Source organism: Protopterus annectens, chromosome 13.part0 (genome assembly GCF_019279795.1).
Source record: "Protopterus annectens isolate FY-2018-M chromosome 13.part0, PAN1.0, whole genome shotgun sequence".
Classification (NCBI taxonomy): Eukaryota; Metazoa; Chordata; order Ceratodontiformes; family Protopteridae; genus Protopterus; species Protopterus annectens.
Genome location: NC_056747.1, coordinates 308,913,178 through 308,935,070, shown reverse-complemented (window position 1 = coordinate 308,935,070; position 21,893 = coordinate 308,913,178). Strand labels below are relative to the sequence as shown.

The 21,893-nt window shown below is 41.9% G+C and overlaps 1 protein-coding gene across 1 annotated transcript in view; it reads left to right on the top strand.

The window, feature by feature from the left end:
- The window catches only part of ODF3L2 (outer dense fiber of sperm tails 3 like 2), a 97,950-nt gene that overhangs the window by 24,643 nt on the left and 51,414 nt on the right, over nt 1-21,893 (top strand). The window contains exon 2 of the mRNA XM_044053900.1: nt 3,940-4,050. Within this exon, the coding sequence (XP_043909835.1) occupies nt 3,940-4,050 (111 nt within the window). The remainder of the gene's footprint in view (nt 1-3,939; nt 4,051-21,893) is intronic.

Below are 21,893 nucleotides of genomic sequence, written 5' to 3'. Positions count from 1 at the left end.
TTTGACCCTTCTCTTCATCACTTGTCACAGCTGTCTCCACCTTTTTTCAACCATGGTTTCCTTCTTGTCCTCTTTTTTGCAGCTGAACCTTGCATCTCCTCCATGCACCTTACTCTGTACTTTCCCCTTGTCAGTACGTCTCTGAAAAAATTGTCCATGCTCTCTTATCCTTTGCTTTCTCCCCTATCCTCTCTCATTCCATTCTGTCTGGTATTCTCTAGTTAGCTGCTCCTATCCAGTCTCATTTTACTGCCTCTCATTTGACTAGTCAATTCACTACCATCTCTCTAGCTCCCATATACTTCCCTGAAGCCCTCTTTCTTCTGTAGACTACACATCCTCTGCCACCTCAAAGCTACAGAAGCTAAACAGCTGTGCTGCATCCTAAGTATCTCACAAATCTTTCTACTGTTATTTTCATTCAGACTGTATTGCTGATTTTATGTTACCCCACTCTGGGATTCCTCACTTTGTTGCTGAAAGGTTAAATATTTCCCTTTTCTCTGGGATGTGTACCATCAAGGCTGAAATATTTAGTAATGGGAAATGGGGTTAACTCCCCACATCAATGTCCTTCTACCTCTCATCTTTCATATGTTATGAGGAATGTCATTCACTTTGTCTCCCAAAGCCATCTGCACTACAGAGATAGGGCATAAGGCTTGTTTCTCAATGCCCTGTGAAATGCAGAATGATTCTGAGGACTGCAGGTGTGATCCATAGAACACAAACATAGGGAATGATTAGTAAGTTTGAGGTTACAGTATTTCAGAGTATTCCTACCCCATATTCCTCCCCTCAGAGGTTGAGCAATACCGTTGTTAGTTTCTGCATGTGTATCTGTAGTGTCTCGCTCTCGCTCGATCGCGCGCTCTCTCTCCATATATATATATATATATATATATATATATATATATATATATATATATATATATATATATCCAGAGACAGGCTGAACAAAAATATGTTGTGATATTTACATTTTTCTTCTACCCATGGAGAACATTGGTGGTAAACTAGTGCTGACTTTATGGTTGTATCAGTTTTATTACTTTTGTTATTAGTTTAGTTTTATTTTACTGATTTTTATTATTGTATTATCCATTTATTATTATACAAAAAGATTTTGTTTAGCTTTCATTAATAGATGTCTGTGGTACTTTGTTTTACGAAACTTTTTTCTTGGCTATGTTCTTTATCTGTGAACTTTGATGTTGGGAGCTTAACACTGACTGTGGTGCTTTGCTGCTATATGAGAAGTAAAGCTGTTAATGACATTATATTGTACTGGATACCAAAAGCTTGAGAGAGCATAGCAGGGGATCACTCCAGGGATAGAAAAGTTGCCCTGTGTTGTGAACATATTAGCATACCACAGTCACATCCCAAGAACAGAGTGAAATGGAAGCATAGAAGTATGTGCAGCAGTTGCTACAACACAGCTGTACAAGATACATGATGGAAGCAGGTAAGGGAAGACAACAGCACATATGTCTAGAAGGCAGCCAGAGACCTGCAATTAAATAACAGTTTATGCAAAGACCACACCCAACACTTCAACCCCAACAATAAATATATGGGTCAGGATGCAATATGTGTGAAAGACCAAGCTGGTTTTGGCATGCATACGCATATACACTTTTGGGGCCTTTAAAAATCTAATATTAAATGATAATATTAGAATTAAATATATTAACTGGCGAAAATGCACATTATCAGTTCATGAGTCATAAGCTCACATCAAAGGTCACTGTCCTAGCACATATGTTTATTATATATGGACGACATGCTATCACTTCACAAGGTGTTCAGGAGTATGAATGCATGGCTTACTGCCTATAGGGGGAAGTGCTGGGGCAGCAGTGCTAATGTAGCTATATAGCATACCATATCTACAAAGTGGATAGACTATCCTACCATATATATGTTTCCTGAGTGCCTGCATTGTTGTGTGGGCTTCTGCAGGGGGAAATCATTCACCTTATCTGTATGTTGAAATATGTTTATGTCTTCATCTTTCACTTTGTCATTGTTTTTATAAGACAGACAGAGCATATTGGAGTAAATAGATTTACCCTTGAAATATTTTTTTTTGTGATAACATATGAGAATTCATACTGAAGTTCCATATGTTTCATTTGTTGTATTTGTATACTCATTATAAACAGTGAATCACAAGAATGTTTACTAGCCTAGAGAAAGATTGAGACATTTTTAGAAATGTCTTCTTTCTGAGCATAGTTTTTAGACGTTAGTGAGGAGAATACCATGGCAGATTTTACTTCCTAAGCAATGTTACAGTAGTGTAAGACAGTGTTCCTAACTGGATTTGTTTAAGTGGTCTTAATTCTCATGGTCAAATCATTATTTCTGAGTGTGTGTGTGTGTGTGTGTGTGTGTGTGTGTGTGTGTGTGTGTGTGTGTGTGTGTGTGTGTGTGTGTGTGTGACTGGCTGATTTAAACTATAGAGATCACATTATGGCATAATAATCCACAATCACATTTTCAAGAGACTTTGTGTAGCCAAAGTTATTTGTGTATGCAAAGGAAAAGTCAAGTCTGGAAATACAGTGATTTAGCCGAGTACATAAAGATAAGCTATGTGGCACTCTGCCCTTCGCGAGACACAACAGTATTACATGCTATGGTTGTATCAAAATTCAGCTACTGAAGAATTTGCTGGCAGGATTATTTTTTCCTACATGAACAAGCCTAACAGCAGAATATAAATGAATGCACTGGACATTTCCAGAAAAAGTCTTCATATATATGATTGCACTTGTTAATCTGCATATAAACATGGCTTGACTCAGTATCACAAAGAGGCAGTGACTTCATGTCATGAGAAAGACAGGGGCAAGGAAGTGTGCTTAGATCCTTAGAGTGTTCGAAGAGTAGCTGTAAATCCAGGAAGAGAATTTAATGCCACAGCCAAAGAAAATCAGGCAACACTCTTGCATTCCAACAGAAGAGAAGAGTGATGTTTTAAATCCCAAGATGGAAGGACAGAATGAGAGAGAGACAGAGGGACAGAGAGACAGTGATTGGGAGGGAAAAAATCTGGATGCATCCCATCATAAATAAAAGGAGCAAATATGCAATCAATGCAAGATTTTGGAAGATAACCGCTAAGTTATTTCAGAGCAGGATGCAAGGTGACCTTCTGTAGCTCTCGTGTTCAGACTCGGTTCCTAGAGCCTATGGAAGGGAAGGGATGCAGACAGCATCTTTGGATCCTGTGAAAGAGGGCAGAGGATCTTTATGGAGTAGAAAAGGCATGGTGTTTTATATTATGTGTGGAGGAACAGACGTGAATGGAGGGAGGTTATATCTTCTGATTCCTGTTAGGATGATTTTTGGATTTAGGTGCCCACTGGCTGCTGTAATAGATGATGAGGAGCACAGGATGAGTTGAATGACCAGGACTGCCTGATTCTGGAGCATCCTGGTAGCACACTTCCACTCATGAATCCGTAGTGAATGTGCACCGACATATCAGAGTTTGCAGGCTGTCTGGGCAGGAATAGATCAAATTTTGCACGCAGACTATATAAGGAGTTACTTAGAACTGAAATTGTGTCATAAGCTCTGCCACGTAATACAACTATATTGATCTTTTTTTTAATTTGGAGGAATGAAGTTTCATACATTCCCTGGTAGCCCCTTAAAATTTCAAGAGAGGGAATCTGTATTTTCTTTGGGTGCAGTAGTACACCCTGACTACTAATTTGTGTGCGGCGTTGTTATTAACCTGTGATACTTTCAGGAGGTGCCATGAAATTACTGTGTTATTGAGAGACTAACCAGGAGAACAAATATCTTTTAAGAAATAAAACGAGCAAATGTCATTCACATGATTTGTTAAAAAGCTTCAGTAAACTGTTTTACAGCTATATGTGTATAGCTTTATGTAATTATTATACATGTTTTCTTTTGAAGGACCTGGACCAGGAAGGTACAGTTTGCCTCCTACAGTGGGCTACATCAAGCACGACTACACCAAATACACCAGCCCAGCCTACACCTTCCACACAAGGCACAGCGCAGTTAGTGAGTATCCCCAAAGCAGCTCAGATGTTGGCCTAACATCAAAAGAAGCTTGCACTTCAGTGATACCATACTTCTAATGTACGCTCTTCTACCTGTTCAGCAAACACTTACTATTATCTATTTCCTCTCTTGTGTCCTTTCATAACATTCTTATCTTTCTAATAGTAATCATCTCTCCCTCTCCATGTCCTTAATTTTCCCTCCTGTTCATTACTCCTCATCATCTCATTCTATTCCTCTGTCTATTTTGGCAGCAGAAAACTTATTATTTTTCACCTCCATACATTGTTAGAAAAATAGTCAATATTTTGAATAAGTATGTATTACTTTGCGTGACATAAGATGTCCACGTCTGTAGGGTGTCCTACTACTTGCAGTACATATTGTATTCTTACTGTTTCTGTAAATGTATTTCATTCTGTTTGTGTTTTTATCTGTTGTGGTGATTTTTCGCCCCTTTTATATAATAACTTAACAGCTGCTGTTAAATGTTTTTATGTGTGTTTTTGTGGAACCTTTCTCCCAACTCATTGTAAAATATTTAATCTGTTATGGGGCATTCTCCCCTTGTATATAATTACTCATCTACTGTTGAAATGTTTTTAAATCTGTTGTGGAGATTTTCCTCCCTAAGCCTCAGCTGAAAATGGGCCATTGGCTCAATTATACTTTCCTAGTTATCAAAGGACAAATACTTTCTTCTTCTTTCGGCTTTTCCTAGTTAGGGGTCACCACACTGGATCACCTGTCCGCACATGATTGGCAGTGGAGTTTTACAGTGTCAAGTTGCCAGCCCAACACCCCACCTTCCACAGAAGGCACACACATGCACAGACTCACACCTAGGGCCAATTTAGAGTGTCTAATCCACCACCTACAACATGTCTTTGGGATGTGGGAGGAAACCGGAGCACCTGGAGGAAACTCACGTGACTGCAGGGAGGACATGCAGACTCCACGCAGAAGGCACCCCAGCCAAGGATCAAATTGGAGAACATCTTGCTGTCAGGCGGTAATGCTAACCGCTGCACCATCGTGGCCACCCATCAAAGGACAAATAAATTAAATTAAATATAAAGATGCGCTTATTTGTAGAAAATGTAAGTAGTCATGGTAGCAAAACCTTCTGTGACATTTTCATGCTGCCTGTGGCATTAAGTCCACCACCCTTTGCATTACCCAATCACAGACTTTGAAAAAACATACAACTCTTGTGATGTGATTCACTTTCATTGTGTAGCTAACAGCAGCAGCAGTGCTCACACAGCTGTAATACTTTGCACTCAGCAGTAGGGAGCTTGAAAATCCTAATTCATGAGGATTATAGTATCATAATATGTAAGCCTGGTCAGCTTTCAAATTATTGTAGAAGAGTTCAAAGGATTTGTAGTCAGCTAGAATTTTAGATCTAGAGCACATATCATGGTCATATTATACAGATACCTTGGCTGTATTTACAGCATGCATAGAATACTCTTAAAGCTAGAACTCATAGCATGGTCATATTATGCAGATACCCTAGCTGTATGTACAGTATGCAGAGGATCTGAAATCAGCTAGACTGTTAAAGCTGAAGCTCATAGCATAGTCATATTATGCAGATAATCTGTTTGTATGTACAGTATAGACAGGATACTGTTAAAGCTGGAGGTCATAGCATGTTTTATACGATGCAGATATCCACGGTTGTATGTACAGATTGCAAAGGATCTGAAGTCAACTAAATTGTTAAATCTAGAACTCATAGCATGGTCATATTATGCAGATACCCTGGTTGTATGTACACCATGCATAAGATCTGAAGTCAGCTAGCCTGTTAAAGCTAGAGCTCATAGCACGGTCATATTATGCCAATACCTTGGCTGCATGTACAGTATGATTAGGATCTGTAGCCAGCTAGACTTTTAAAGCTAGAGCTCATAGCATGGTTATATTATGCCGATACCCTAGTTGTATGAACAGTATGCATAACATCTGAAGTCAGCTAGACTGTTAAAGATAGAGCTCATACCATGGTCATATTATGCTCTTACCATGGTTGTGGTGCAGAAAGCCTGTCTCCAAGACTTGACACCCTGTTAATTACTTTTGTGCCAGCTGTCAACTGGCATTATTTTTAGTTTTGTACCTAAATTGTCTCAGATCATGTCTTAAGCTAACAACTGGAGTTTCTAACCTTGGATACTTCAGGTCACAGACTGGAGGGATCATGGTTTATACTCAAAAATGTTATCCTGACTTATGGGGGATGGCATGATGCCCCTACACTGACCCAGTAATCAAGGAGCCTCAGTCCTCACTACTTGCAACAGTGGGGGATGTACACACTGGGGGGGTGACAAGTACACAAACAGTAAAGTGCAATTTCCCTTAAGAGCACACAGAGATCACAGTCAGTCTGGGGCTGGTTTCTCCTTCTTTCTCCAGATCCCCAGTAAGACTTCCCACTGGCACAGCTATAGAGTTGAGACCTTAGCCAGGGTTCCACTCTAAGTCCGATAAATACTCTCTCTGTCCAACCAGTGCTTCATGTCCCTGCCCAAGTACCTGACACACACACTCTTGGAGATTTGTTTTACACGCACACACACACACACACACACACACACACACACACACACACACACACACACACACACACACACACATGCACACACACACTGTGGACTGTTCAGTACAGAATATGGGAAGAGTCCTCTCCAAGGTTTGTGATCTGATTGACAAAAGTGGCCAGGAATAAACAGGAGTGAGGCATCTTATATTACAACAGAAACTCAATTTCTACTGCTTTTACTACCATTTACACTATAATACTTCTATTAGCTATATAATAGCAGTTTTTGAAGCTGTATTCTAAATCACTTAGTTCCATTTCAAAATCGGACTTGTCTTCTTGTTTTCTTATAACATTTTAGTGTATTACTAGAGACCAATTGGCATAATGGTTAAGATCTTCATCTTCCATGCACAAGGTAGAAGGTTCGATCCTAACTTCTGGCCAATGACTGTTTGGAGTTTGTATGCTCAACCTGTATCACCCTAGGGTTCGTCCCACCTCTGAAAAATATACTAAGTGCTTCCATCTTAAACTCTCCAATGAATGGAGTTGTGGATAGCAGCACAGACTCTACGTGATGCTGTATAGGGGGAAGAGTTGTACAGACCAACCACTTTGGGCATCTACTGTGGTGTGCAGTATCCTCAAGATAGGAGAACATGGATCACAGACTGCATGCAGTGGGAGGTCTAGCCATTTGACGGTGTAAAATATGGCTCTAGGTGATTATGTCAAATGGGCATGAGCATTTGTGGTGATAAGTGGGTTGAGGACCCAGCCAATTCTGACCTATGCCAGGGACCCTTGCTAATGGTGGCATACCCCTATTGGCCAGTGTGTGCCCACCATAAAGCCCAGACCCCTGGGTCAATAAGCTACTGGCTGGCCAGTGTCTAGTTTCCCAGCCTGGATTACCTGGGATGGCTCTGTTGAGTGAAAGCTGCCAAACATGAACTGTGATTTGCCACACTCAGTGTAGGTTCACTGACAGGATGCAGCTTGGAAGTGGATGACATGATGATATGTTGCAGGCTGGACAGCCTGTATATCTAACAGACAAGATGGATGGGCAGTCCAGAAAAGCCACTTGGCTGGGGATCCAGAGTCTACTACTCAGGAGGAGGAGGACAGGCTATAATGGTGGGGGAATTGCGGTGAGAGAGAGACTTCAGAAGGCAGTGAGGGATGTCATCAGAATTAGTGACAGTGTCATGGCAATTAGACTCCAGTGTAATGATAGGGCAGTATTCATAATCTAAGCCTATGCCCCACAGCAGGGTTGTGATAGTGAGGAAAAGAGTGCATTCAAATAGCAGTTGCAGGACCTACTAGATAAAGCAGGACAACAGGAATTGTTGTTGATAATGAGTGATTTGAATGCACATATCGGGACAGACAGAACAGTGTATGAGGTCCATAATGGTGGGGCAACAGGAATAATGAAGGAGAGGCCATTCTAATTTCTGTCTGGCAAATGGCTTGATAGTAGCCAACACATGGTTTAGAAAATGAGACAGTTATCAGATCACAACATGCAACTCAGGTAGACTTCCTCCTAGTAAGGAAAGGGCACTGGGGTAAAATCAATGAATGCAAAGTCATCCTCAGCGAAAAAGTTGACCAACAGCATAAACCACCATTTGCCACAATCAGTTGCAAGCAGTGGTTGGAGAAGGCTCTAAGGGGAACAGAGTCCAGGCTAAAGACCTGGAAGTTGACTGGAGAGAAAGTATAACAGTTCAAGGAATTACACAGGAAGAAGAAGAAGAGGAAACAGGTGGAGATGAAGAAGAATGGCACTGCCTCAAAATGGCATGTGTAAGGACTACCAAACAGAATTGTGGCTGAGCCAGGGATGGAAATAAGGTACATAATGAAAGCTGGTGGTGGAATGAAGAAGTCTAGGAAGGCATCAAAAGAAAGAAGGAGTGCAGGAAAAAGTGGGAAATAGAAAAGTTGGACCAGGCTAAGAAGAAATACTGTTTGGTTAACAAAGAGGCTAAGACAGAAAGGTAAAGAAGATAGTCAGACACCCTTCATAAGAGATGCCAAGAAGAGCCTTCTCACCAGTTGATAGGACATCAAATGCAGATCGAAGGGGTACTTCCAGCAGCTTCTGAATGAAGAAAACTCCACAGAAGCTGTACTGCCCCAGAAACAGCCTACAGTGCGAGAAGAAGGGGAGCTCAGCCTAGAAAAAGTAAGAATAGCACTAAGGAAAATTAAGTCAGGGAAAACAGCAGGCTCAGATAAGGTCACAGCAGATATGATAAAGATGCTGGGTGAGATAGGGGAGAAATGGCTCCTGAGGGTACTAATAGCAGTAAGGAGAGAAAGGCGTATTCCAGATGACTGGAGAATAAGCATACTCATGCCAGTGTACAAGCAGAAAGGGGACATCCACAACTGGGCAGTACAGAGGCATCAGACTCTTGTCATATTGCATGAAAGTTCTGGAGACGGTAAATGATAAATGGATATGCAGAGTAGTAGAACATAAGTTGGGAGATGAGCAGTTCGAATTCATATCACAACTGACCTAATGCTTGTAGTGAGACAGATAGTTGAGAAGAAGCTAGAGATGAGGAAAGAGTCCAACTGGGCATTCCTACACTTGGAGAAAGCATATGACACAGTTCCAAGAAAGCTGATTTAGGTAGTACTGCAGAGGTTTGAATTCCCAGAAACATTAGTAGAATTAGTGCAGGCTATGTACAAGGACCCAATGACCCAAGTGTGAAGAGTGTTTGGTCTCACAAAGGGGCTCTGAGTGGGAGTGGGTGTGCACCAGGGTTTAAGTTTGAGGACATTGCTGTTCATACTGGTGATGGACTACATTAGCAAACAGGTTGGAGGGGACAGATCAACAAAGCTGCTGTATGCAGACGATGTGGCATTACAGACAGACTCTGAACAAGAACTTCAGCAAAGGATAGGGGAATGGAATGTAAAACTGAAGCCACATGGGATGAAACTAAGTACAGATAAGACAGTTGTAATGGCAGCAAACTGGGGAAATCAAAAGAAGCTGAGAATTGAGATAGAAGTAAAGATAGTGAAATAGGTTAACAGCTTCAAGTACTGTGAGGGGTGGTTGAGAAGGAGGGAAGTCTGAATGAATAGTCAAAGCTAGAATCAGAGGGGCTGCAGCCAACTGGCATAGAGAGTAAGGTGTAGTCTATGACAGAAGAGTGACAAAGAAGCTGAAAAGTAAGGTGTACAAGACAGTGATGCAACTAGTACTGTATAGTCCAGAAACCTGGGCAGTAAGGAAAGAGCAGATAAGGAAGTTTGACGTAATGAAAATTAAGTGCCTGAGAATGATGGTAGGATGTTCAGTGGGATGGAAGAGGAAATGATGACATAAGAGCATAAGCCAAAGTAGCTCCAATTGCAGAAAAGATCAAAGAAAACAGATTACTGTAATTTGGACACTTGCAGAAAAACAGAAGACAATCTGGTGAAGAAGATTTGGGACAGACAGGAAGAAGGTAAGAGGAAACAAGGGCATCCAGCAAAGAGGTTGATGGATTGTGTGAGAGAAGATCTTCAACAGTCAGGCATGAGTGTCTAAAAAGGCAGGGGTGTAGCACTGAATAGAGAGAGATGGTGACATTTAACCCAGTACCATGACCCCATGTAGAAAATGGGAAAAGGGGAGTTGATGATGAGGTTGCCTGCATTTATTGTAACACTTGCAAATACATGGTAGGAGTTTTATATCTCACAACTGGAACATGGATACTATGTTAAAAATCTGGGTCCAAAAACTGAGGGTGATGCTACTCAATGCTAGAAGTCTAAATCTCAAAATGCACTCACTCGAGGCACTCATTAAAATGGAGAACATCGATATCTGTGCAGTGACTGAGACCTGGTTCAAGGCTCCAGAGAGCACCCCTGCACTACCAGGCTATAATTCATACCACACTTTACGGCCATGTAACCTGGACAAGAACACCAAAGGCGGAGGTGTGTCCATATTTATTAAGGATATCCACACCTCCAAGCTAGTTGCTCAGCATAATGCAGCTGAGGTTATCCACGTGCAACTAACTCTGGGCAAAGCTGCAATCCAAATTGTAGCTTGCTACAGATCACCCACCATGCCCCAGGATTCCCACTCCTCTTTTCTTGATGTACTGGAAAATATTATTGTTCAACCAAACACCCTAATAATGGGTGATTTCAACTATCCCACCATTAACTGGGAAAACTACTCATGTACCAACTCCTTCGCTCAACGCTTTCTGTAATTCATAAAACCCAATGCCCTGGATCAACTTATCCACACACCCACCAGGGGAAACAATATCCTAGATCTAGTCATTACCAACATGAGTGACCGGTGTTCCACACCTGAAGTCAACGCTCCGATCCAACCATAAGCTAATTACCCTAGCTATCCACATCCTGCCCCCACCCCCCATTAAGGAAACCATGGTAAAAAATTTCTTTAAATCCAACTTCATGCTTCTTAAGACAGAAGTGGTGAACTTCATGACACCCATGCAGATGGACAATACAGTTACGACTACTGAATCCTACACAATTGCACTTTATAAGCACTTACATGAGTGCATGGATCGTGCTATCCCAAACAGAACCAAGATGCTATTCTCCAAAAAAAGGAAGCCAATCTGGTAGTCCCCTGCCATAAACAAACTGTACAACAGAAGGAAGAAACTGTTGCAAAATAGAGTAAAATCCAATGAGTGGAGGAGCTCCCTGGTCAGCCTCAGTAAGAAGCTGTGATCCCTGATAAAAGCCTCCAAAGCTAGTTACGAAAACAAAATCACTGATTCTAAAGACAACCACAAAGCATTCTATAGCTATGTCAAGAATCTCAATGGCAACACTCAGATCTGCTCTGAGTTACAGCACAATGGCACTAAATATATAGACCCAACTGATATTGCCAACATCCTGGCTGATAGGTTCAGTGCTAACTTTACCCCCCCCTCTCTCCCTCCCTAAAGAGCCCATCTCTATACCGAAAGAATGCAAAGTTCCTGTAATCACGGCTGCACAGATAAAAACCACACTCTCCAAAGCCAAGAACATAGCATCCATGGGACCAGACAACATCCCAGGCTGTGTTCTACATGAACTAAAGAACAAACTGGCACCCCACCTAAGTACCATGTTCAATCATCGCCTCACCTCAGGCTTTGTGCCTGCTGAATGGCGCACAGCGAAGGTTAACCCACTCCACAAGGGGGGAGCCACCACGGACCCCGGGAACTACCGCCCCATTAGCCTGATGAGCCTGGTCTGCAAGGCCATGGAACGTATCATCATGGAACTTATAAACAAAGACATTGGTAATCTCCAGACTCTGGACCCCACCCAGTTCAGGTTTGTAAAAGGCAGATCATGTCTCCTAAACCTGATAGACTTATTTGAAGCAGTCACCAAAGCCATAGATAAGGGTAAGGTGGTTCACACAGCCTATCTAGATCTTGCCAAGGCTTTCAACACCATCCCCCACTCTGGAATTATAGATAAACTCACTAAACTAGGTATAAATCCCTATGTCACAAGATGGGTTGTCAACTGGCTTACTGACAGAACCCACACTGTGAAAGTAGCAGACTCCAAATCCGACTTCAGACCAGTGACAAGTGGAGTACCACAAGGTTCAGTCCTGGGTCCTCTCCTGTTTGGTATCTACTTCTCTGAAGTACAGGCTAACATAGAAGGTGTTTGGCTAGTGAAGTTCGCAGATGACTGCAAACTAGGAGCCATAATCGAAACTCCATACGATGTGGACATCCTGCAAAAGGGCCTCACTGAGACAGATGCCTGATGTCAAAGCCATGGCCTTATGCTCAATGCTAAAAAGTGCATTGTCATCCCCGTTGGTAAAAACTCTGTACCCATGAACTACAACATAGGCGGTAGTATACTTAACACCGAAAGTGTGATAAGAGACCTTGGGACACAGGTGGACAGTAGTCTCTCCTTTGATAATCACATCGCCACAGTAGCCAGGAAATCCTTCTACATGGCACACCTCATCACAAAAGGTTTCTCATCCAGAAAAAAAGAGGTCATTATTCCCCTCTACTTATCACTCATTAGACCCATTATAGAGTACAATGCCTCTTGCCCTACGCAAACCGTCTCAAAAAACTCCAGCTTTACTCCGTCACATATCACCTACTGAGAGGTGATCTCTGCCGAACATACAAAGCTATGTCAAACCCAGAGCTGTTGGACATGCTCCACTTAAAGAAATCCCAATCCCTCCGAGCTACGTGCTCTAGGGACCTAAACCTTGTCACCACAATAAACAGAACATGCCGGAGGGATAGATTCCTGTCCCAGTGACTTCCCATACTCTTGAATAAACTACCTATCTATATCAAACAAAGCTCCTCATTAGCACTCTTCAAGAAAAATCTTGATGATTGGATGGGAAATAGGAAATTCACCCCAGGGATCACCTCTGTGGCTCTGCTCGACAGTGGCACAGGAAAATAATTTTCTTGGGTGGCAAAAGCCAGGGTACCTTTTTGGCTGGGCTTGTATAGGCCCTAGGGCCGATCGCCTAGTACCTACCTATGAACCTATGAACATATGAACTAAGGCATAACAGAACTAAAATATGTGTTGTAATACTTACAGAAGTATAACAAATGCTTGCATTTTAATATATTTCAGTGTTCACCTCAGGTCATAACTGTCTCTGAAAGAGTGAAGAGGGCCCTCCTCTTGCCTGGGAAGTTAGGTATATGTAGGGGCAAGCTGTAGGTCTGTACTGGTAGGTTGGAGCAGACCCAGGAAACATGCTAATGGAATACATTGTTTTCATTGCTGCAGGATAAGAGAATAAATAAAAAAATGTCATTATTAGCCATCCTGTGGCAAACTGATAGGGAATCTGATCTTGCTGTTCTTGATTAAAGTTTGGAAGAAATTTTAGAGAAATCTCTGGGCTGTTATGTCCGGAAAGCTTCAGCAGCCAGTAACCACCTTTCTTTTGTCAGAAGCAAGGTCACAAAGAGGCTACATAGGCTCACAGGCAGTTACTAGGCTATCAGCAAAAGAGTCATTTTAAGCTTAGCCAAGCTTATCCCAAATTTACCAGAACAGTATTGACATGTGTCAATACCCCAAGGAATTTTATGGTTATGATATAGGTTTGTAAAAATCAAGCATTCAAAGGCTGCTTCTGTCCATTGGGGACATAGGTGCCAAACCAGGGGTAAATTTCCTGTCCATTGGTCAATGACAGTGCCAGGAAACATAAGCGCAAACATACACTTGGAATTTGTGGGCAAATGTGAGCATAGTGTGGTAGTCACATCCATGGTCATTGCCTCTGTGACCAGGGCAATCAAATGAAGAATCATTACTATAGTCCAGAGTACATGCCACTCTTCCCCTGAGGGACTTCTGCCACCACTGCATAAACAGCACTTCTCAGAAAAGCATGACCAATATGGAGAGATGGGAATATGACCTGACCTTTCCTTCTGATTCTAGCAGCAGGCATAACAATGGTGTAGTGAGCTGATATAGAACACAATTGACCAGGCGAAAGCATCAATTTGTTGGTCATGGGGAATCACTGGTATGTGATCACCCATATGTGTTCCTAGTCAGCTTTCCCTAATTCAGGTATAGACTCTAGAGTACTGGGCATCTGCTGTACATTTAAAAGTAAACAGATGAAATCAAAGAGAGGGCAGCTTTCTTGGTTTCATGTATGAGACAGTAGTAGATTGGGAAAAATACAGATTTGTAACTAAACTTATACCATAACAGTAGAGGTGCTAAGCTATATGGGATGTCCTGTCAAGGACTGGCCTAGCCAGCCAGCTTCCCAAAGCTCCTAGCCTGTGATCTGCAAGAGAGCTGCAGAATAAAAGCAGTAGCTAGAGTGCCAAAGGTTCAGAGCGTTCATGCCTCAGAAGAGATGCTATAGCCCTGCCAGATGGGGACATAAAAAAAGAAATAAATAAAAATCCTACACCCTGACAAAACATAGCAATAATAGGGGGTGGAGACAGAGAGTGGCTACTGCAGCAATGATCTATTTGAACATCTATGTTATGGTAACTTTGCTTAAAGAAATGTACTATGCTCACCACATTGATCACTACAAAAGTAGCCTTAACTATATGGGAAGAATACCGAAGCTTAGAAATTAAGGGTGGATGAAAATGAATAAGAGTCCAAGAAACCCTGGAGAATAGTCCTAGCAAAGCCTGTTCTAGACCTAGAGAAGGAATCTAGCTTGTAGTGCCTTGTAAAGGTATGTACAGATGACCAAGATGCTGCCATTAGTATATTTCTAGGGTCCACCTCTTTACAAAGTACTACACAAGTAACCAGGTCTCTGGTGGGGGAAAGGCAGGGCTGAATTTGCATTGAAGTGTTTTGTTATGATGTGAATAACTAATCGTAAAAGAAACCAGTGAGAGGAAAAACAGTGCACCTCAGTGAACCAAGTGAAACCAACAAACAAAAAAGGAAAATGAGCCCGACAGCTGAAGACACAACGACCGTTAAAACTTTTAATTGATAAGCGCTTTCACGTTGAGATAGACGCTTCCTCAGATCATACAAAAATGCACAGCTAAAAGTATTTAAATAACAAACATCAAATACAAAGTAACCAAGCTTATCATCTAACCAAACTATGTGATTTTAAATGAGGTTTCAAGGGAACCACATCATTGAGGCCATCCCCTTTATCTGCTTGTAATAATATAATCCATCTGAGTTCCGCTCGTCCAACCCCTTTTCTGACATCACCCACCCTAGCATCATTGAAGATCATCTGTATGACCATAAAGGTAAACACATGTGTAGAACCACATAAATGAACATGTTTAGCTAATGCCTTTCTCTCATTGGACCTCCTAATACTATAGATGTGTTCCCGTACCATGCTTTTAGTGAGAAGTCCATTTTACCCACATAGAATGAACTGCAAGCACTGCATTTTGCTAAATAAACTGCCACTGTTACAATCAGCAGACACATTAAATCTGAACTCTTTACCAGTGAAAGGGTGAACAAAAAGATTGCTGCTATCAATATAAGAACAAATGATGCAGCCTCCACAACTATGTGAACCCTATCTTTGTGCATCAGATATCTCACTGCTCCCCTGCACTTGGTTCTTATAGCAAAGCATGTGTTTTAAGAATTTTTTATTTGTAAATAGAAATCTCATTCTCTGTCCTACAATCTCCCTCATTTCATTGTCAGCAGTTAAAATAGACCAATTCCTGCTGAGAATGTCATATATCAAACTGACATCAGAAGAAAAGGGAATAGAAATGCTCATGTATTTAGAGTTGGCTTTATCATTTGTATGTAAAGTGATAGATTTATCTGAAACATAAGGCTTAGCTCTACCTTTTCTGTCCACCTTGTCTGGACACAAATATTTGTTAATCTCGCAAGTGGAATATCCACGCATTAACAAATCACTCCTAAAGTTATCAATAGCTGCCTCAAAATCGTTGTCACTGCAGTTTAACCCTGACAACCTCATGCCTTGTCCTTTAATAATATTGTGATAAATATGGGCCAGATACATGCTCCTTCTATGCAGGAAATTGTTCCCTTTACAGGTTTTTTTAAAAAAATTAGAGGTAAACTGCCCGTCATGTTTCCTTATTATAGCAACATCTACAAAATCTATGCGAGTAGTAGGAAAATACAAGGTAAAATGTAGAAAACGTACAAGAATTAAGAAAATTCACAAAATCCAATAATTCAGTGTTGACTACGCCACAAAGTAAAAACATTGCCTACAAATTGCTTATAATAAATTATAAACTCAGAAAATGATTATCTTCCAAAACGCAAGTTGTTTTCCAATGTGCTAAGACCATACTGGCATAGCCATTGGCACAGATAGTACCTATAGCTATGCCAGATGTTCTGTGCCACTAGCTATGCCAGATCTTTGCCAATAATACCTGTCATCAAATAAAAATACATTATCTTCTAAAATCAACTCAAGAAACATACATATCAAATAAATACGATCATTTGAAAAATCACTGTTCATATATAAGAAGTTCTTCACATATTCCAAGTCGACATCATTTAGTATCACTGTGAAATGTGACATAACATCTAATGTTACCATCAACACATTCTGATTTTTAGATAACTGTCGACTAACCTCTAAGAGGGACTGCAAAAATGCTTTATGTCTTTAAAAACAGTGAATGTTCCTTCTAAAAGTGGTCTAATTAGCTTCTCAACACAGGTAGACATAGATTCATTCAACCACCCCCTACCCAAAACAATGGGTCTCATTGGTGGTTTATGAGAGTCTTTATGAACTTTGGGCAAGCCACAGATGAGCAGAACAAGTTGAAACTCAATATATAAATAATCATGCAACTCTTGTGTAATATATCTGCTCATAAGACAGTCAAAATAAAACATTGTGTACTCTATCAATCATCCTATCAACATCAGTAAAAGAAATAACAGTATAATTGCTGTTATCAGACAAGGGCATTCACATAGTATTTATATAAAAAGCAGTGTCCATGACCACCACCACGCTTTCTTTATCAGTGAGCCATACGGTCAAATTACTATCTCCCTGTAACTGTCTGATGGCTAAAACCTCATCTTGTGCCAAGTTACTCACCTTGGTCTTATTATGAGCACACATGTTGGACAAAAGCTCAGTTTCACACACCTTCGAAAATGCTTCGAAGAGGTGGCGAAGCTTAGGTACAAAAACACTTGATTTCTTAAAAACCTGCCTATCTTGGCCCTTGCCATACATTAATCAAAGCATTATATTCCTACCAAAACAGAAAAGAGGTGCCTGAAAGGGATCAAAACCCTATCACCTGCAGTGTCGGTTGCAGAGTGAACAACTGGGGATGGATGAGAGACCCCTTGTCCTGTGTGAGGAGAGCCAACTGGTGAGGTAAATTATGATGATTGCCCCTGGCCAGATGCATTAAGAGGGGAAACCAGTGCTATCTCAGCCAAAAGGGAGTCACTAGCAAGATTTACTGGGAGTCCAGCTGAATCTTCTGCAGGACTCCTAGAAGTAGAGGAAGAGTAGGGAAAGCATAAAGAAACCTCCCCTTCTATGGAAAGGTTAGGGCATCCATCTTCCAGGCCAGATGGCATGGCACTCTGGAACAGAAGAGAGAAAACTGCCTGTTCAGATGGGAGGAAAGAAGATCTACCTGAGGAATACCCTTCTCTGCTCTTCTTCTTTCATCTTTTCCTGGTTGGGGTCACCACAGTGGAACTCCGGTCCGCTAATGATTGGCAGTAGATTTTTTATGGGAGCCAAGGTGCCAGCTCGGTGCCCAACCTTCAACAAAGGCACACCCATTCTACGCATGTCTTTCGAATGCCACTCAACTGCGGGGAGGACATGCAGACTCCACACAGAAGGAGCTCCAGCCGAGAATTGAACAGGAGAACCTCTTGCTGTGAAGCAACAATGCTACCACTGCACCACCGCGGCTTCAAAAACCCTTTTCTGTGAAGCATCCATTTGTGAGATTGTGTTTTGGACCTGCTCAGGGAGTCTGCCAAAAGATCGCGCTTTGAAGTAATGTATACTTCCTGAAGAGGTGACTGATAATTGAAAGCCACTTCCCAAGCCTGAAGTGTCATCCTGTAGAGGAGGTAAGATTTCATGCCCCCTGGTTGTTGACATATGACCACACTGTGGTGCTGGCTGTGTACACTTTTAGGGGGCCTGGAGAGAACATGGGGTGCAAAGCCTTCATAATCAGAGCCCTAATCTCTTTGATGTCAATATGGTCTGACTTTTGATGGGTAGGCCAAAGACCCAGAACTTTCAAGTGACCAAGAGATACCTCCCCACCCCATGTCTGAGGCATCAGTGAACAGCCCTTGAGAAGGGACTGGAGATTGAAAGGGTTGGCCTGGGTTGAGAACGAACTGTTGAATCCACCACTCAAATTCCTTCTTGAGACAGGGAAGATGAGGGAACACTGAATTCCAGAGGGTGACGATGCTGCAGCCAAAATGACTTAAAGTACCACTGAAGCTTTGGAATATGCGATCTGGCAAGAAGAAGCATCAGAATAGAAGACGCCATGAAACCCAGAGCCCGAAGAAACTCCCTGGCTGGCATGGCAGTCAAAGGAAGAAGAGACTGAAAGAAGGCTGTCAATGACAATACCTCTGGAGGCAGAAGAGGCCAACATTGGCAATGTCTGAATTCTGCAACCCAGGAACACCTGATCCTAACAGGGAGACAAGACAGACTTTGGGAAGTTGATAGTAAACCCCAGGCTTTGAAGAAGAGAAATGGTAAAATGCAGATCCTGCGACAATTGACTTGGAGAAGGTGCCTGAAGCAACAGGCCATCTAGATAATGAAAACTCTGAATGCTTTGGGGCCTGCAGAAGATAATCACTGGCAATAGAGAGGCCAAAAGGCAAAGCAGAGAACTGAAAATGAGAGGAAGACATGGAAAAACATAAAAACTTCCTGAATAGAGGGTGAATAGGAATGTGAAAGTAAGCATCTTTCAGATCCAAGGACACCAGAAAAACCTGGGGTAATAATAGAGCCAGGAGAGATCCAAAATAGCTCTCCAAGTTACCTCCTTTTGAGGAACCAGGAACATCCTGGAATAAAAACACCATCCCACTTGGGAAGAGGTGATAGGTTGAATGGTCCTTTGGTTCAACAGGGACCCTAAAATCTCCAAGAAATTAGGAGGTTGCTCTAAAGGAGGTTGAGGAATCCCAGAAAAAGGAGGGAGAGATTTCCATATGATGAAGTACCCCTGATGGATGATAGAAAGAACCCAATAGTCTGAAGTGATGAGACCCCAATTTGGAAGGCAAAGGGAGAGCCAAAGGGACAAAGGAACCTGGTCTAAAGGTGGTGGTGGGGTTGTCAAAGAGAAGTGGGCTTATCAGATAAAGGAGGCTTCTGGGCTCACAGAAATTTAAAAAGCCTTAGCAGAGGGGGCCTGTTGCCCACCCTTCCTACCCTTAGAGGCCTGGCGGGGTTGCCTGCAAACAAAAGCAGACCTCGAAGGATAATTCCTCTGGAACTTAGGGATAGGAGAGACAAAACTATAAGGTCTTGCAAGGCTTTGCTTTTCTCTTGAAGAGACTTAAACAAGTCATCATCAGCAGTCCCATAAAGATGAGTATTTTCCAAAGGAGCATCCAACAACTTGGCTTTAGTGTCCTCAGGAAGACATGAAGCCAAGAATGCCTCATGATGGACCCAAAAGCTGCAGCCCTAGAAGAGGCATCAGCAGCATCATAGTTTCACATAATAGAGTACTGAGCAACTGAGCAACTAGAGAAGCAGAACCTAAAAAAGATAAGGCAGAGGATTTACCATCAGAATCTGGGAGGGCAGAGATAACCTGATAGGCCTGAGTAATCAAGGCCGGAGCATACCTGGTCACGAGGGTCTGGTAATTAATAGCTTTAAAGGTCAAAGTAAAAGCAGTGTAAATTTTCTTGCTAATCCTCTCCATTGCCCTGCTGTCCTTACCAGAAGGCAAAAGTTTGGAAGAGGGCAAACGTTTAGAAGTTTTGTCAGAAGAGACTGACATCACAGCAGGATCAGCAGAAGAACATTTAAATATAAAAGACAATCCTCAGGAACCTTATAGAACCTATCAGGTTTCTTACGAGCAGGACACTGAGAATCAGGGGACTTGGAAGCAGCAATGAAAGTATCTAACAAGGCAGCCAACACAGGAAGAACTGCCGATGGTTTAGGTGTGTCCACCTAAAGCAACTCATATCTTCTCTGAATATCTGACACTTGAGAAGAATTCACTTAAAGAATTCCATCATCCTAGTAATTGTGCCCCAAAGGACAATTCCTCGAAAGGAAACTCAGGGTTAACGGACTCTTCATCTTCAGACCCATAAGCCAAAGGTGAAGGCATCTGTGAAGAATAGGACAAAGACCCCTGACTAGACAGGGAATCCTCATCCGAGGAATCTGGTTCCTTAAACCATTTAGAAGGAGTAGAGGTCCAAGGAGGAGTGGGTACTAAAACCCCTTGAGGCAGCTTTAGGGACATTATGGCAGAGAACAAGTCCTGAGTAAACTCCTGCCATTCTCTTTGAGAATCCGTAGGACAGACGGAAACATGCTTCAGTTTTTTTCTTTTGTTAGAGGGGACATCAGCCCTAACAAATACTGAAGGTTCTGACCCTTGGTGAGATTCAAGAAGAGAATGCAGAACTTCCTCCCTGACTAATATCTGCCAAATCCCTCTAGGACCCTCTGAGATAACCAACCACAGTCCCCCTTGATGTTGGAGTAGATGCCTGCAAAGCCTCAGAGGACGTGCGAACAGATGGATCCATGCTGGCCTCTGGTGGGGTTGTGGCAGAGGAATCTGACTTAAACACCGAATGACCTACAGAGCTATTACCTGCTTCTAGAGGGATGTTTGGTGAACGTTGGACAGCTAAAGAATCTGACTGAAACTTTTTGGCTATTTTCTTACCTAGCAGGAGCATCTCGCAGTTAAAGGATTCCATCATGGTACCCTGGGTTAACTGTCTAAGCTGTTGGTTTTCAAGATAAATGGCCAAGGAAGGCAAACAGCTTCTGAGTGTCTTACGTACAAATGCCTTACAGATACTACAAGATGTATGATTGTGGGAAGTGCCCAAACAAAAAAGACACTGTTCATGAAGATCCTTATGGGGAATCTGCGTTTCCCCTCTTGGATGACATAAACTCTAGGAAGTGGTAAAAAATACAAGACCAAGAAAGTAAATTTGAAAATAAAAGTAAAAGGAAAAAACAACTTCAACAGGATATTTATCTGGTGTTGGTATATATTCAGTATAGCAACAAAACATTCAAACCAACTGGCAACAATAGCAATCGAACTGGCAGCAAAAGAAGTTCTTGGTAGTTGCATCCATGCTTCCCTTTTATGCCCTACATTCTATGCAGGGAGCATAAATGTGACATATGGTGCAAACAAGATCTTTTTCCAAGCTTATCTATACTGGCCAAGATACGGGCTGCCCGGGAAGGGACATCCCTTATGTACCATATACTGCAACAGTGATAATGCAGGACATCAGTATTTTCCAGGATTACAACTTCAAATCAGCCTCATTGGCACCTAGGTGAATTAGCCATTTAGGGGACTCATCTATGAATAGCAATACCACCCTGAAAACGTAAATTATGCTTTTGCAATCTCCATTCACGTATTTTGTGACTCAGGGCATCCTTTTAAGTTCTTCCACCCTGTCTTTGAAAGCAGACATTAAATCTAATGAAAATCTTAAATGATTA